The 12396-nt window shown below is 43.8% G+C and overlaps 1 protein-coding gene across 2 annotated transcripts in view; it reads left to right on the top strand.

Annotated features, from left to right (window-relative positions):
• LOC141112548 (5-hydroxytryptamine receptor 3A-like) overlaps positions 1-12396 on the top strand; it is a 129191-nt gene that overhangs the window by 26876 nt on the left and 89919 nt on the right. For both annotated transcript variants that reach the window (XM_073605467.1, XM_073605468.1), the window contains exons 3-5: positions 4429-4473; positions 7471-7580; positions 12207-12379. In XM_073605467.1, the coding sequence (XP_073461568.1) occupies positions 4429-4473; positions 7471-7580; positions 12207-12379 (328 nt within the window). The remainder of the gene's footprint in view (positions 1-4428; positions 4474-7470; positions 7581-12206; positions 12380-12396) is intronic.

The following is a 12396-nucleotide window of genomic DNA, read 5'->3' as shown; positions in this document are numbered from 1 at the left end:
CATAACAGGTTTTCTTCTAAGACTGCCCGTATTTGGCTCCATCCATCTTCCCATCAACTCCGACCAGCTTCCCTGTCCCCCCTGAAGAAAAGCATCACAACATGATGCTACCACCACAATGTTTCACGGTGGGGATGGTGTGTTCTGGGTGATGTGCAGTGTTAGTTTTCTGCCACACATAGCGTTTTGCTTTTAGGACAAAAAGTTCAATTTTGGTCTCATCTGACTAGAGCACCTTCTTCCACATGTTTGCTGTGTCCCCCACATGGCTTCTCGCAAACTGCAAGGTACTTCTTACGGCTTCCTTTCAACAATGGCTTTCTTCTTGTCACTCTTCTATAAAGAACAGATTTGCGGAGTCCGCAACTAATAGTTGTCCTGTGGACAGATTCTCCCACCTGAGCTGTGGATCTCTTCAGCTGCTGCAGAGTCACCATGGACCTCTTGGATAATTCTCTGATTAATGCTCTCCTTGCCCGACCTGTCAGTTTACGTGGATGGCCATGTCTTGGTAGGTTTGCAGTTGTGCTATACTCTTTCCATTTTCTGATGATGGATTGAACAGTGCTCCGTGAAATGTTCAAAGCTTGGGATATTATTTTATAACCTAACCCAGCTTTGAACTTCTCCACAACTTTATCCCTGACCTGTCTGGTGTGTTCCTTGGCCTTCATGATGCTGTTTGTTCACTAAGGTTCTCTAACAAAACTCTGAGGGGGCTTCACAGAAGCCGTGTCCTGAGTGAGGGAATTGTTCCTCACTGAAGTCCTGTCTTCCTGTACATCAGGGATCCCACAAAACCCTTGAGGTGTATTAGTGCCTTGAGTGCGGGAAATCTCTTCTATATGAATGTTGCTGGACATCACAGCTCTCATGTGGGGAAGAAGCACACCTCAGATATGGTACAGTGCTAATAGGAGTGACTGAAGCCACATCAACATTGGAAATCCAGTATTTATACTGAGATTAAATTACACACAGGTGGACTCTATTTACTAATTAGGTGACTTCTGAAGGCAATTGGTTCCATTAGATTTTAGTTAGGGGTATCAGAGTAAAGGGGCTGAATACACATGCCATCACAATTATTTGCCACTTTGTGTTGGTCTATCACATAAAATCCCAATAAAATACATTTATGTTTTTGGTTGTAACATGACAAAATGTGGAAAATTTCAAGGGATATGAATACTTTTTCGAGGCACTGTGTATATGTAAAGAGCTGTGTAAATTGATGGCGCTATATAAATACCTATAATAAATAAATAAGAAAGCCAATCAATATACAGGGTATCACTGTCACACATCCTTGGAAATCAAACAGCATGCTGACAGATTGTCACAAGAGCCCAAAGTTTGCCAATCCAGACTCAGTTAACAACCATAAACAGTGTGCACACTCTAATATCTCACCACTACCACCAGATATCAAGGAAATCCCACCCCAGTTACTTGCTATGAGAACCTTGTCTGGTGGAGGAGGAATGGGAAGAGCTTACTTTGAGACCATAAAACTAGCTGTGAAATGGTTATCTTAGCCTGCAATACCACTAGCTGCCACTGGAGGGATACTCACCGAAATCCACACAGGGCTATCATGTTACACATGAATTGTTTGCCTTTAAATAATTTTCGCCCTGCCTCACTCTGTAGCTAGGGGATGCTCTGTGTAGTTGGCCCCCCTCTTCTTCTTCATGCTTGAGCCTCCATTCCCCACTAGGGATGGGCCGAACACCCCCCGGTTCAGTTCACATCCAGAACATGCAAACATGCAAAAAATTGTTCGAACACGCGAACACCGTTAAAGTCTATGGGACTCGAACGTGAAAAATCAAAAGTGCTAATGTTAAAGACTAACATGCAAGTTATTGTCATAAAAAGTGTTTGGGGACCTGGGTCTTGCCCCAGGGGACAGTGGAGGAATTACAGGGGTCGCTGAGGTTGCCATAGCAACCGGGCCCCTTGCTGCAGGGGGCCCTTGAGGGCCCCCTGTATACAGTACTTCGACAGGAGGAGCAGAGACAAGCTCCCTGATCCTAAGCAGAAATGTAATCGGCACTGTGAGGGGAGCTGGTCACATTGATTACAAAGTGAAAGCACAGTGCTGTGCTCTTTGTCTCCCTGCGTTTGATGGGCACAGGGGCTGTGTTTGATGGGAACAGTGGCTGCATTTGATGAGCACCTTGAGGCTGCAATTGATGCGTTTTTTTTTTTTTTAAGAATTTTTCAGTTTGCTTGCGCCCCCCCCCCCCCCCCCAAATTTTGAGCACCAGCTGCCACTGGTTGCTGTTCTTCTGAAACGTGATCCATGCTCAGATCGCTTTTCAGAGGCATTTGACAGTCGGTAAAGAGGCAATATGTTGCCTCCTGACCGCCTGTTTTAACCCCTTAAAAGCATCATCAAGGGTGCCCTGACTGAAAAAAGATTGAGAAACACTGACAGAGGAACTGACCTCTCCATTTTCTTCCTCCAGCCACTGAATGCCTGTGGGAGGGAGAGGAGGAGAAGCGGGGGGAATGGAGAAATCGATTCCTTTATATGCAGCCACCCACTTGCGACCGGGCTCTGGTGTTCCGCCATCGGGCTCGGAGAAAAGAGCCCTGTCCGGGGGTCAGGGGGGCCCTCCATGGTTTCTTGCATCGGGGCCCTGAAAGTTCTAGTTACGCCTCTGCCAGGGGACATGTATCAATGCAAAAAAAAGTTTTAAAAATGGCCGTTTTTGCAGGAGCAGTGATTTTAATAATGCTTAAAGTGAAACAATAAAAGTGAAATATTCCTTTAAATTTCGTACCTGGGGGGTGTCTATAGTATGCCTTTAAAGTAGTGCATGTTTCCCATGTTTATAAGAGTCCGAGAGCAAAATGACATTTCTAAAGGAAAAAAAAGTCATTTAAAAGTGCTAGCGCCGGCTATTAATGAATTGTCTGTCCAGACAATACATATAAAAGTCATTGAAAGTCACTGAGAAAACAAAATGCGTGGGGGTCCCCCAAAATTCCATTACCAGGCCCTTCAGGTCTGGTATGGATATTAAGGGAAACTCCGCGCCAAAATAAAAAAAAAAAATGGCGTGGTGTTCCCTCAAAAATCCACACCAGACCCTAATCCGAGCACGCAACCTGGCAGGCCACAGGAAAAGAGGGGGGACGAGAGAGCGCCCCCCCCTCCTGAACCGTACCAGGCCACATGCCCTCAACATTGGGAGGGTGCTTTGGGGTAGCCCCCCCAAAGGACCTTGTCCCCATGTTGATGGGGACAAGGGCCTCATCCCCACAACCCTTGCCCGGTGGTTGTGGGGGTCTGCGGGCAGGGGGCTTATCTGAATCTTGAAGCCCCCTTTCCCCCCTGTGTGAAATGGTAATGGGGTACATTGTACTCCTACCGTTTCACCCAAAAAAGTGACAAAAAAGGTAAAACACACACAGCTTGGCACAAGTCCTTTAATAAATAAGAAAAAATTCCAGCGATGTAATCCTTCTATGATCCATGAACGATACAGCCTCCTCCATAGGAGGCACCCGGCAGAATGACGCGCGACTCGGATGACAGTTCTTAAATAACCGAGGGCGGGGCCATCCGTGATGTGACAGGTGACCCCGCCCCCTCTGAAGCAAGGGGAAATGCCGGGGTTACCCAGTGACATGTACGATTTCTCCCATAGACTTTTAAAGGGTGTTCCACAAACAACCCAAATTGTTCGCTATTCGGCGAATGGGCGAACAGCCAATGTTCGAGTCGAACAGACAGCCCATCCCTATTCCCCACGTGTGTGCGTGTGTGTGTGTGTGTGTGTGTGTGTGTGTATATATATATGTATATATATTAATATATATAATATAATATATTATAATTTATATACAGTATATACAAAGGTAAAATTAAAAAAATACAAGAGAGAAAATGAACTTAGATAGAAATTTGTGAGAAAAACAGGAAAAACCTTACTATTTGCACAGTATGGTTTTATCTCACTGGCATGAGAACAGCAAAATTCTGTAAATATCTTTGAATAAACTCTCCAAAACAAACAAAATATTCATTTTTCATGCTGCTCAATTTGTAGAGGTATGGATGTGAGATGGACTCTAATCTTGGCCAATCACCCCTGGAGGTGTCACTTCAGCTCTTGCTGTGAAAAAGGTCACTGTCTCCTTTTGGAAACAGGAAATAAAAGCAACCTCATGTCCACCTAATAAAAATATCCTGAATTGAAATAAAACATTAGAGTCTAATTATGAATCTTTTTGCCCAAGATGTACACAATTTTCACCTAAAATACACCCATGTTTAAAAAAGATTTCATTGAGAAAAATTGGTGAATCTTGGCTAAATAAATTCCTTTGTGATCAAATAGAAACAAAAATTATGTGTGTGTGTTTGTGTGTCCTGCTTAACTCCTGGCAAATCTTCCCATAATTATTTTTCAGGACACGAGTTTGCAGTATTTATCTACATTGATCTGGTTCAGCATGGTAAGTCACATTCATTTTTGCAAACATTTTACATGAAACAGCTGTCATTGCACACATACAGTATATACTGTACAATATTGGGTGAGGAATAGGGATGAGCCGAACACCCCCCTGTTCAGTTCGCACCAGAACTTGCGAACAGGCAAAAAATTTGTGCGAACACCGTTAAAGTCTATGTGACACGAACATGAATAATCAAAAGTGCTAATTTTAAAGGCTTACATGCAAGTTATTGTCATAAAAAGTGTTTGGGGACCTGGGTCCTGCCCCAGGGGACATGGATCAATGCAAAAAAAAGTTTTAAAAACGGCTGTTTTTTCGGGAGCAGTGATTTTAATAATGCTTAAAGTGAAACAATAAAAGTGTAATATTCCTTTAAATTTCGTCCCTGGGGGGTGTCTATAGTATAGTAAAGGAGCGCATGTTTCCCGTGTTTAGAACAGTCTGACAGCAAAATGACATTTCGGTGATTGGTAGAGAATTTGTACCCACTGTATAAAATTTGGACCAAACCCATATTCTCGTAGCAAAATGACATTTCAAAGGAAAAAAAGTCATTTAAAACTACTCGCGGCTATTAATGAATTGCCGGTCCGACAATACACATAAAAGTTCATTGATAAAAACAGCATGGGAATTCACCACAGGGGAACCCCGAACCAAAATTAAAAAAAAAAAGACATGGGGGGTCCCCCAAAATTCCATACCAGGCCCTTCAGGTCTAGCATGGTTATTAAGGGGAACCCTTAACCCTTTAAAAAAAATGGTGTGGGGTCCCCCTCAAAATCTATACCAGACCCTTATCTGAGCACGCAACCTGGCAGGCCACAGGAAAAGAGTGGGGGGACGAGAAAGCGCCCCCCTTCCTGAACCGTACCAGGCCACATGCCCTCAACATTGGGAGGGTGCTTTCAGGTAGCCCCCCAAAACCCCTTGTCCCCATGTTGATGGGGACAAGGGCCTCATCCCCACAACCCTTGCCCGGTGGTTGTGGGGGTCTGCGGGCGGGGGGCTTATCTGAATCTTGAAGCCCCCTTTAACAAGGGGACCCCCAGATCCCGGCCCTCCCCCCTGTGTGAAATGGTAAGGGGGTACAAAAGTACCCCTACCATTTCACAAAAAAACTGTCAAAAATGTTAAAAATGACAAGAGACCGTTTTTGACAATTCCTTTATTAAATGCTTCATCTTTCGTCTATATTCTTTCTTCTACCTTCTATCTTCTATCTCCCTTTGGTTTCTTCCTCTATCTTCTTCTTCTTCTGGTTCTTCCTCGGTGTTCTCCTCCGGCATCTTCCTCTGCGGCGTCTTCTTCCCTTCTTCTCCTCGGGCCGCTCCGCATCCATGATGGAATGGTGGGAGGCTCCCGCTGTGTGACGCTTCTCCTCTTATGACGGTTCTTAAATAATGGGGGGGGGCGGGCGGGGCCACCCGGTAAACCCAAACATAATCTATCAGTGCCTTCTATCAGTGCTCATCAGTGCCTTCTATCAGTGCTCATCAGTGCCTTCTATCAGTGCCTTCTATCAGTGCTCATCAGTGCCTTCTATCAGTGCTCATCAGTGCCCATCGGTGCCTTCTATCAGTGCTCATCGGTGCCTTCTATCAGTGCTCAATGGTGCCTTCTATCAGTGCTCATCAGTGCCTTCTATTAGTGCTCATCAGTGCCCCTCAGAGCCCTCTATTAGTGCTCATCAGTGCCCCTCAGAGCCCTCTATTAGTGCTCATCAGTGCCTTTTTATTAGTGCTCATCAGTGCCTTCTATCAGTGCTCATCAGTGCCTTCTATCAGTGCTCATCAGTGCCTTCTATCAGTGCTCATCAGTGCTTTCTATCAGTGCTCATCAGTGCCTTCTATTAATTTCCATCAGTGCCGTCTGCCTTCTCAGGACAGCACGGCTCTGAGCGGAGATCGTGTGTCATAGAACAATAGCACAGACTGACACCGGCGGCATTAACGTTCTACTTGCCCGTCCGTCCTCTCTGGCAGGGGATGAGAGAGGACACACAAACGATCTTGCGGCTCCCCTCCCCCCTCCCCTCTCTTGTGTGCTCCGTGGGAAATGTGAGCTCCTTAGCTTCACTTTTGACTGCCCGCGAAGCACACAGGAGAGGGGAAGGGGAGGGAAGGGGGAGCTGTGAGATCAGCTGTATGTCCTCTCTCATCCCCTGCCAGAGAGGACAGACGGGCAAGAAGAACGTTAATGCCGCCGGTGTCAGTGCTATTATTCTATGACACACGATCTCCGCTCAGAGTCGTGTGTGAAGAGCAACCCTGGTAATTCCGCCACTGCATATCATTACAATCAGGTTTTTATGGTTGATTGTGTGTGCTTTTAATCTGAGCATTTGTGTCTCGTTAAAATCAATGTTGTGATGGGAAATTTGACTATTGACTATTAAAAATCTCAAAAAAAAACTTTTGTCTGCTAGATCTCAAGCAGTATGTTAGATAGAGGTCAGAGTTCTTGGGTGACATGGGATTTATCCATATGTAAAATGAATAGTTACTTTATGGACTACAATGACCTGTATCGAAACAATATTAACAAGGGGGAAAGTACATTATAAAAACATCCCTTATTATTAAACAAACTAATAATAAAATCTCTGTAAAATTTGAAAAACAAAAAAATATTAGCTGATTGGCATACCACTATATATAGAAAAGCATAATATATACTTTGTATATACATACAACATACTTTTCCCCTTTTGAATTTTAATTAAATGCAGGCTGTAGTCCCATAAAGTGGTCATTCATTTTACATATGGATATACTGTACAGTCACCCAAGGACTCTGATCTTTATCTATCCTATCTATCTATCTTATCTATCTTATCTATCTATCTATCTATCTATCTATCTATCTATCTATCTATCTATCTATCTATCTATCTATCTATCTATCCACCCACTTATAACTCTATGAACAGTCAATTGTGTTATTATAGTTTGTTATAGCTTACAAATGTATTTGTATTTTGTTTTTTTACAGGAATGGAACAATGAATTTGTAGGATGGGATCCAGTCATGAATTGTTCAATACAAAGTATATTGGCAACAGGGGTTGAACTCTGGAAACCAGACTTGTATGTATATGAAATGTAAGTCCTAAATTCATAAATATGAAGTCAGAATTTTCAGTTCTAGTTTTAGGATAACAAAAACACAGACTGAACACAAATGAACATAGACTATAATGCCGCGTACACACGAGCAGACTTTGACCAGACTGGTCCGACAGACCGAGTCCGGCGGACAATTCGACCGTGTGTGGGCTTCATCGTACCTACAGCAGACTTTTTCGGTCGAAAGTCTGACGGACTTTAGATTTGGAACATGTTTCAAATCTTTACGTCGGAACTCCGCCGGACCCAGTTCCTATCGAAAAGTCCGCTCGTCTGTATGCTAGTTCGACGGACGAAAACCGTCGCTAAGGCAGCTATTGCCTACTGGCTATCAACTTCCCTATTTTAGTCCGGTTGTACGTCATCACGTACAAATCCGTCGGATTTTGGTGTGATCGTGTGTAGGCAAGTCCGTTCGTTGGGAAAGTCCGTTGGAAGTCCACCGAAAGTCCGTCGGATAGTCCGTCGGACCAGTCCGGTCGAAAAGTCCGCTCGTGCGTACGCGGCATAAGATGTGCAGGTTGTTGTCACCTTCCTTCCTCTGAGTTTATCTAACTGTTCACACCCTATCCAAATTATATAGAAAGATGGCAAATTAATTCTGCTCGATTCTGTTCATCACAAATTTTCTTTGAAATTATTTTTGAAACTTAAGGACCATTTTTTTTTAATAAGCATTTTATATACGTGTTACTGTCTTTTCACTTACACTACATGACATATAGTTACATAGTAGGTGAGGTTGAAAAAAGACACAAGTCCATCAAGTCCAACCTATGTGTGTGATTATATGTCAGTATTACATTATATATCCCTGTATGTTGCGGTCATTCGGGTGCTTATCTAATAGTTTCTTGAAGCTATCGATGCTCCCCGCTAAGACCACCGCCTGTGGAAGGGAATTCCACATCCTTGCCGCTCTTACAGTAAAGAACCCTCTACGTAGTTTAAGGTTAAACCTCTTTTCTTCTAATTTTAATGAGTGGCCGCGAGTCTTGTTAAACTCTCTTCTGCAAAAAAGTTTTATCCCTATTGTGGGGTCACCAGTACGGTATTTGTATATTGAAATCATATCCCCTCTCAAGCGTCTCTTCTACAGAGAGAATAAGTTTAGTGCTTACAACCTTTCCTCATAACTAAGATCCTCCAGACCCTTTATTAGCTTTGTTGCCCTTCTTTGTACTCGCTCCATTTCCAGTACATCCTTCCTGAGGACTGGTGCCCAGAACTGGACACCATACTCCAGGTGCGGCCGGACCAGAGTCTTCTAGAATGGGAGAATTATCGTTTTATCTCTGGAGTTGATCCCCTTTTTAATGCATGTCAATATTCTGTTTGCTTTGTTAGCAGCAGCTTGGCATTGCATGCCATTGCTGAGCCTATCATCTACTAGGACCCCCAGGTCCTTTTCCATCCTAGATTCCCCCAGAGGTTCTCCCTCCAGTGTATAGATCGCATTCATATTTTTGCCACCCAAATGCATTATTTTACATTTTTCTACATTGAACCTCATTTGCCATGTAGTTGCCCACCCCATTAATTTGTTCAGATCTTTTTGCAAGGTTTCCACATCCTGCAGAGAAGTTATTGCCCTGCTTAGCTTAGTATCGTCTGTAAATACAGAGATTGAACTGTTTATCCCATCCTCCAGGTCGTTTATGAACAAATTAAATAGGACTGGTCCCAGCACAGAACCCTGGGGGACCCCACTACCCACCCCTGACCATTCCGAGTACTCCCCATTTATCAACACCCTCTGAACTCGCCCTTGTAGCCAGTTTTCAATCCATGTACTCACCCTATGGTCCATGCCAACTGACCTTATTTTGTACAGTAAATGTTTAAGGGGAACTGTGTCAAATGCTTTTGCAAAATCCAGATACACCACGTCTACGGGCCTTCCTTTATCTAGATGGCAACTCACCATAGAAGGGTAATAGATTGGTTCTTGCCAAACCATTCTTCATGAATCAATGCTGATTACTGCTAATGATACCATTCTTATTACTAAAATCTTGTATATAGTCTTGTATATAGTTTGGAATAAAATGGCCTTACGGCCTTTTATTAACAATTAACGTAATTTCAATAAATGACATTTAAAATAACCATTATCCAACTTCTCTATATACTTTGGGGATCTTCGAAGGCAACGACACACAACTTGGTCACTGCGACCAACTTATTTTAAACTTTTTAGGCCTCCAGTTGCAAGCCACCGACTCAGAGACGGTTCTCAACCTTCACAGTGACCTACATTTTTACCCCTTCCTGGTTAACCCCTCGTTAAACAGAAGGTACCTGAGAACCCCATACCACAGATAGGTCCCAACCATGTTATATATATATAACACAGCCATCTTTTCTTCCTCCAAAGACCCACCACTGCCGGGCTGTCCTGACAGCCTCACTAAAATACAAACCAAACATCGGGAGGGTGGGTGGGAATCTCTCTTCTCCTCCGCTCTCGACTGACATCACTTCCCCCCTTCTCCTCCACCTACTTCCTCCGAGTACCTCCCGGCTCCCGACCACCCCCCTTTTCTTAAAGGGGGACAACTCTCTACCTTATACCCTGCCTGTCCTATGTCCAGCCCTGTCATGCCGTCCGTCCGTCCCCTTTTGTTCTTTTACTCCGGGACTCCCTATATTAGTGTAGTTAAGGTGTGTGCTTAAGCTTTACCCAAACCCCCTTCTCTGTCTCTAAATCATGTCCTAGCACTCGTTTTTTTTCTTAAACCGTGTTCCTGTATCAAGAAACTGCTTTTAATCACTCCCTGTTAAACACCATTATTAGGCTACTTAATTTCCTGCAGGAGTTCTGTAGTCCACCAGGTAGAGCTGACAAATCTGATTGGGAATTCAATGCAGAAACCCAAACTGTTGAAAGCTGAGATCACACTGGATTTCTTTGTACTTGTAGCATTTTTAAGGGATACAAGATGGGAAAATGAGCATGTATTGCAGATATATACTGTTTTTTTTTGCCCTGACATACACATCAGGCATTTTAAAGTGGATCTTCTCAAGCCGCTTCGCCCCCTCCCCCCCTTTTTTTTACCCCCGTTTACCAGGAGGTGCACATTTCAGATACTCACCCACCCAGAGGATACAGTGTTGTCCCACTGAGTTTCCCTTATCTTCTGCCACTGCTCAGTCCCGCTACTCCATGTTGTTGGTGATGTCATTGAGAGGCTCCCCGACTCCTTCGGGTTCATCCAGCGCGATGATGCACCGCTAGGTATGCCCCCCACTTCCTTTGTGAATGAAGAGCTATGCTTCCTGGGATACGTTATGTGCATATTCCAGGAGGCACAGCAATCACTGTGCATGTCATTCACCTAGGCAAGTGATGTGCATGGGGGGGGCACACTTTTTTCATTAAAAAAAAAGGGGAGGAGGGGTGCATTGGAGGGAAGTTTATTCCAAGGGTGAAGATGCGCATTAAACATCACTATAGCACAGCTTTTCTAAACCTTTTTACATTGAGGAACCCTTGAAATAACTTTCTGGGTTTGAGGAACCCCAACTAATAATTAACCTAATTACAGCTCATGGTACATTACTGCCGTAGTCAAAGGGAAGGATGCTCCTTACATTTGTGGTCATTGGGAAGAATCCCTACTTACAGAAAACTAAAATGATCAATGCTGTTAGTGGTTACTTATCTAAGTGGCAGAAATTGCTCATTGTTCAAGGAACTCTTAGCAAGCTCTGGAGGAACCTTAAAAGAGAAGTATGTTTGTTTGTTTTTTACTTACCCATCATACTTACCTGGGTGGATGCAGCATCGTTCCGATGCTGCATCGGTCCCCCGACGCCTCTGCACTGATCACCGAGCCATCGGTCATCGCTGATGGCTCGGTTCTCACAGCTCCCTTAGCAGAGAGCTGCTGCCTGTCAGTCAGCAGCTCTCCGTTCTGCCCCCGCCCTCACTGGAGCTCTGAGCTGTGGAGGGGCAGGGAGCGGCCATCTCAGGCTCTCAGTGGCTCGCTGAGAGGCTAAGACAGGCATCAGTCGCTCTCTGCTGACATCACTGAAATCAGTCCAGGCACCGCGTCATCACGACAATAAAGCCTGGATCCGCCAGGTGCCTGGACTGATTTCAGTGATGCCAGCAGAGAGCGGACTTAAGACCGCTCTCTGCTGAAAACGGGTCACAGGAGTGCAAAACAAATTGCACTCCTGTGACCCATAGGAGAAGCCCAGTCAAACGAGCTCAGACTGGACTTCTCCTTTTAAGGCTCCACGGAAACCCTGGCTGAGAAAGGCTGCTATTTTAGATTACAGAATTCTGCAATTCATTTCAGTTCATGTCAAGTACATGTCCTTATTTCAATAAAGCCAACACTTCTTTTTTTTACAACTATATAACAACCAATCAGTTTATCTTTTTTGTATGTCCTGTTTTACCTTTAGACACTGATAGCACTCTCAATAGCATACTATAACTCAAACACTATGTACTGTATATGAATACAGTATATGTGTATATAATGAATTACATTTTTATGTGCATTGTACACTGCTATATAGCTTTTACGTTTAAAAAATATGTTACTAAGGCTGACAAAAAAATAAACTAACATCTCTGTTCTTCAGGATAACATATAATGATGATCCCCCTGTTGTTGAATACTTTGATATAACACACAACGGAACAATTACCAACGCAAAGCCATTGCCGATTGTCAGTGCCTGTAGATTAAACATGTTCCGCTTTCCTTTCGACTCACAGAAGTGTAATCTCACCTTTGGTCCATATATTCATACAGGTATGTTTATATTGTAT

This window comes from Aquarana catesbeiana, linkage group LG11 (genome assembly GCF_042186555.1).
Source record: "Aquarana catesbeiana isolate 2022-GZ linkage group LG11, ASM4218655v1, whole genome shotgun sequence".
NCBI classification, from domain to species: domain Eukaryota; kingdom Metazoa; phylum Chordata; class Amphibia; order Anura; family Ranidae; genus Aquarana; species Aquarana catesbeiana.
This window is presented reverse-complemented; position numbering and strand designations above follow the sequence as displayed.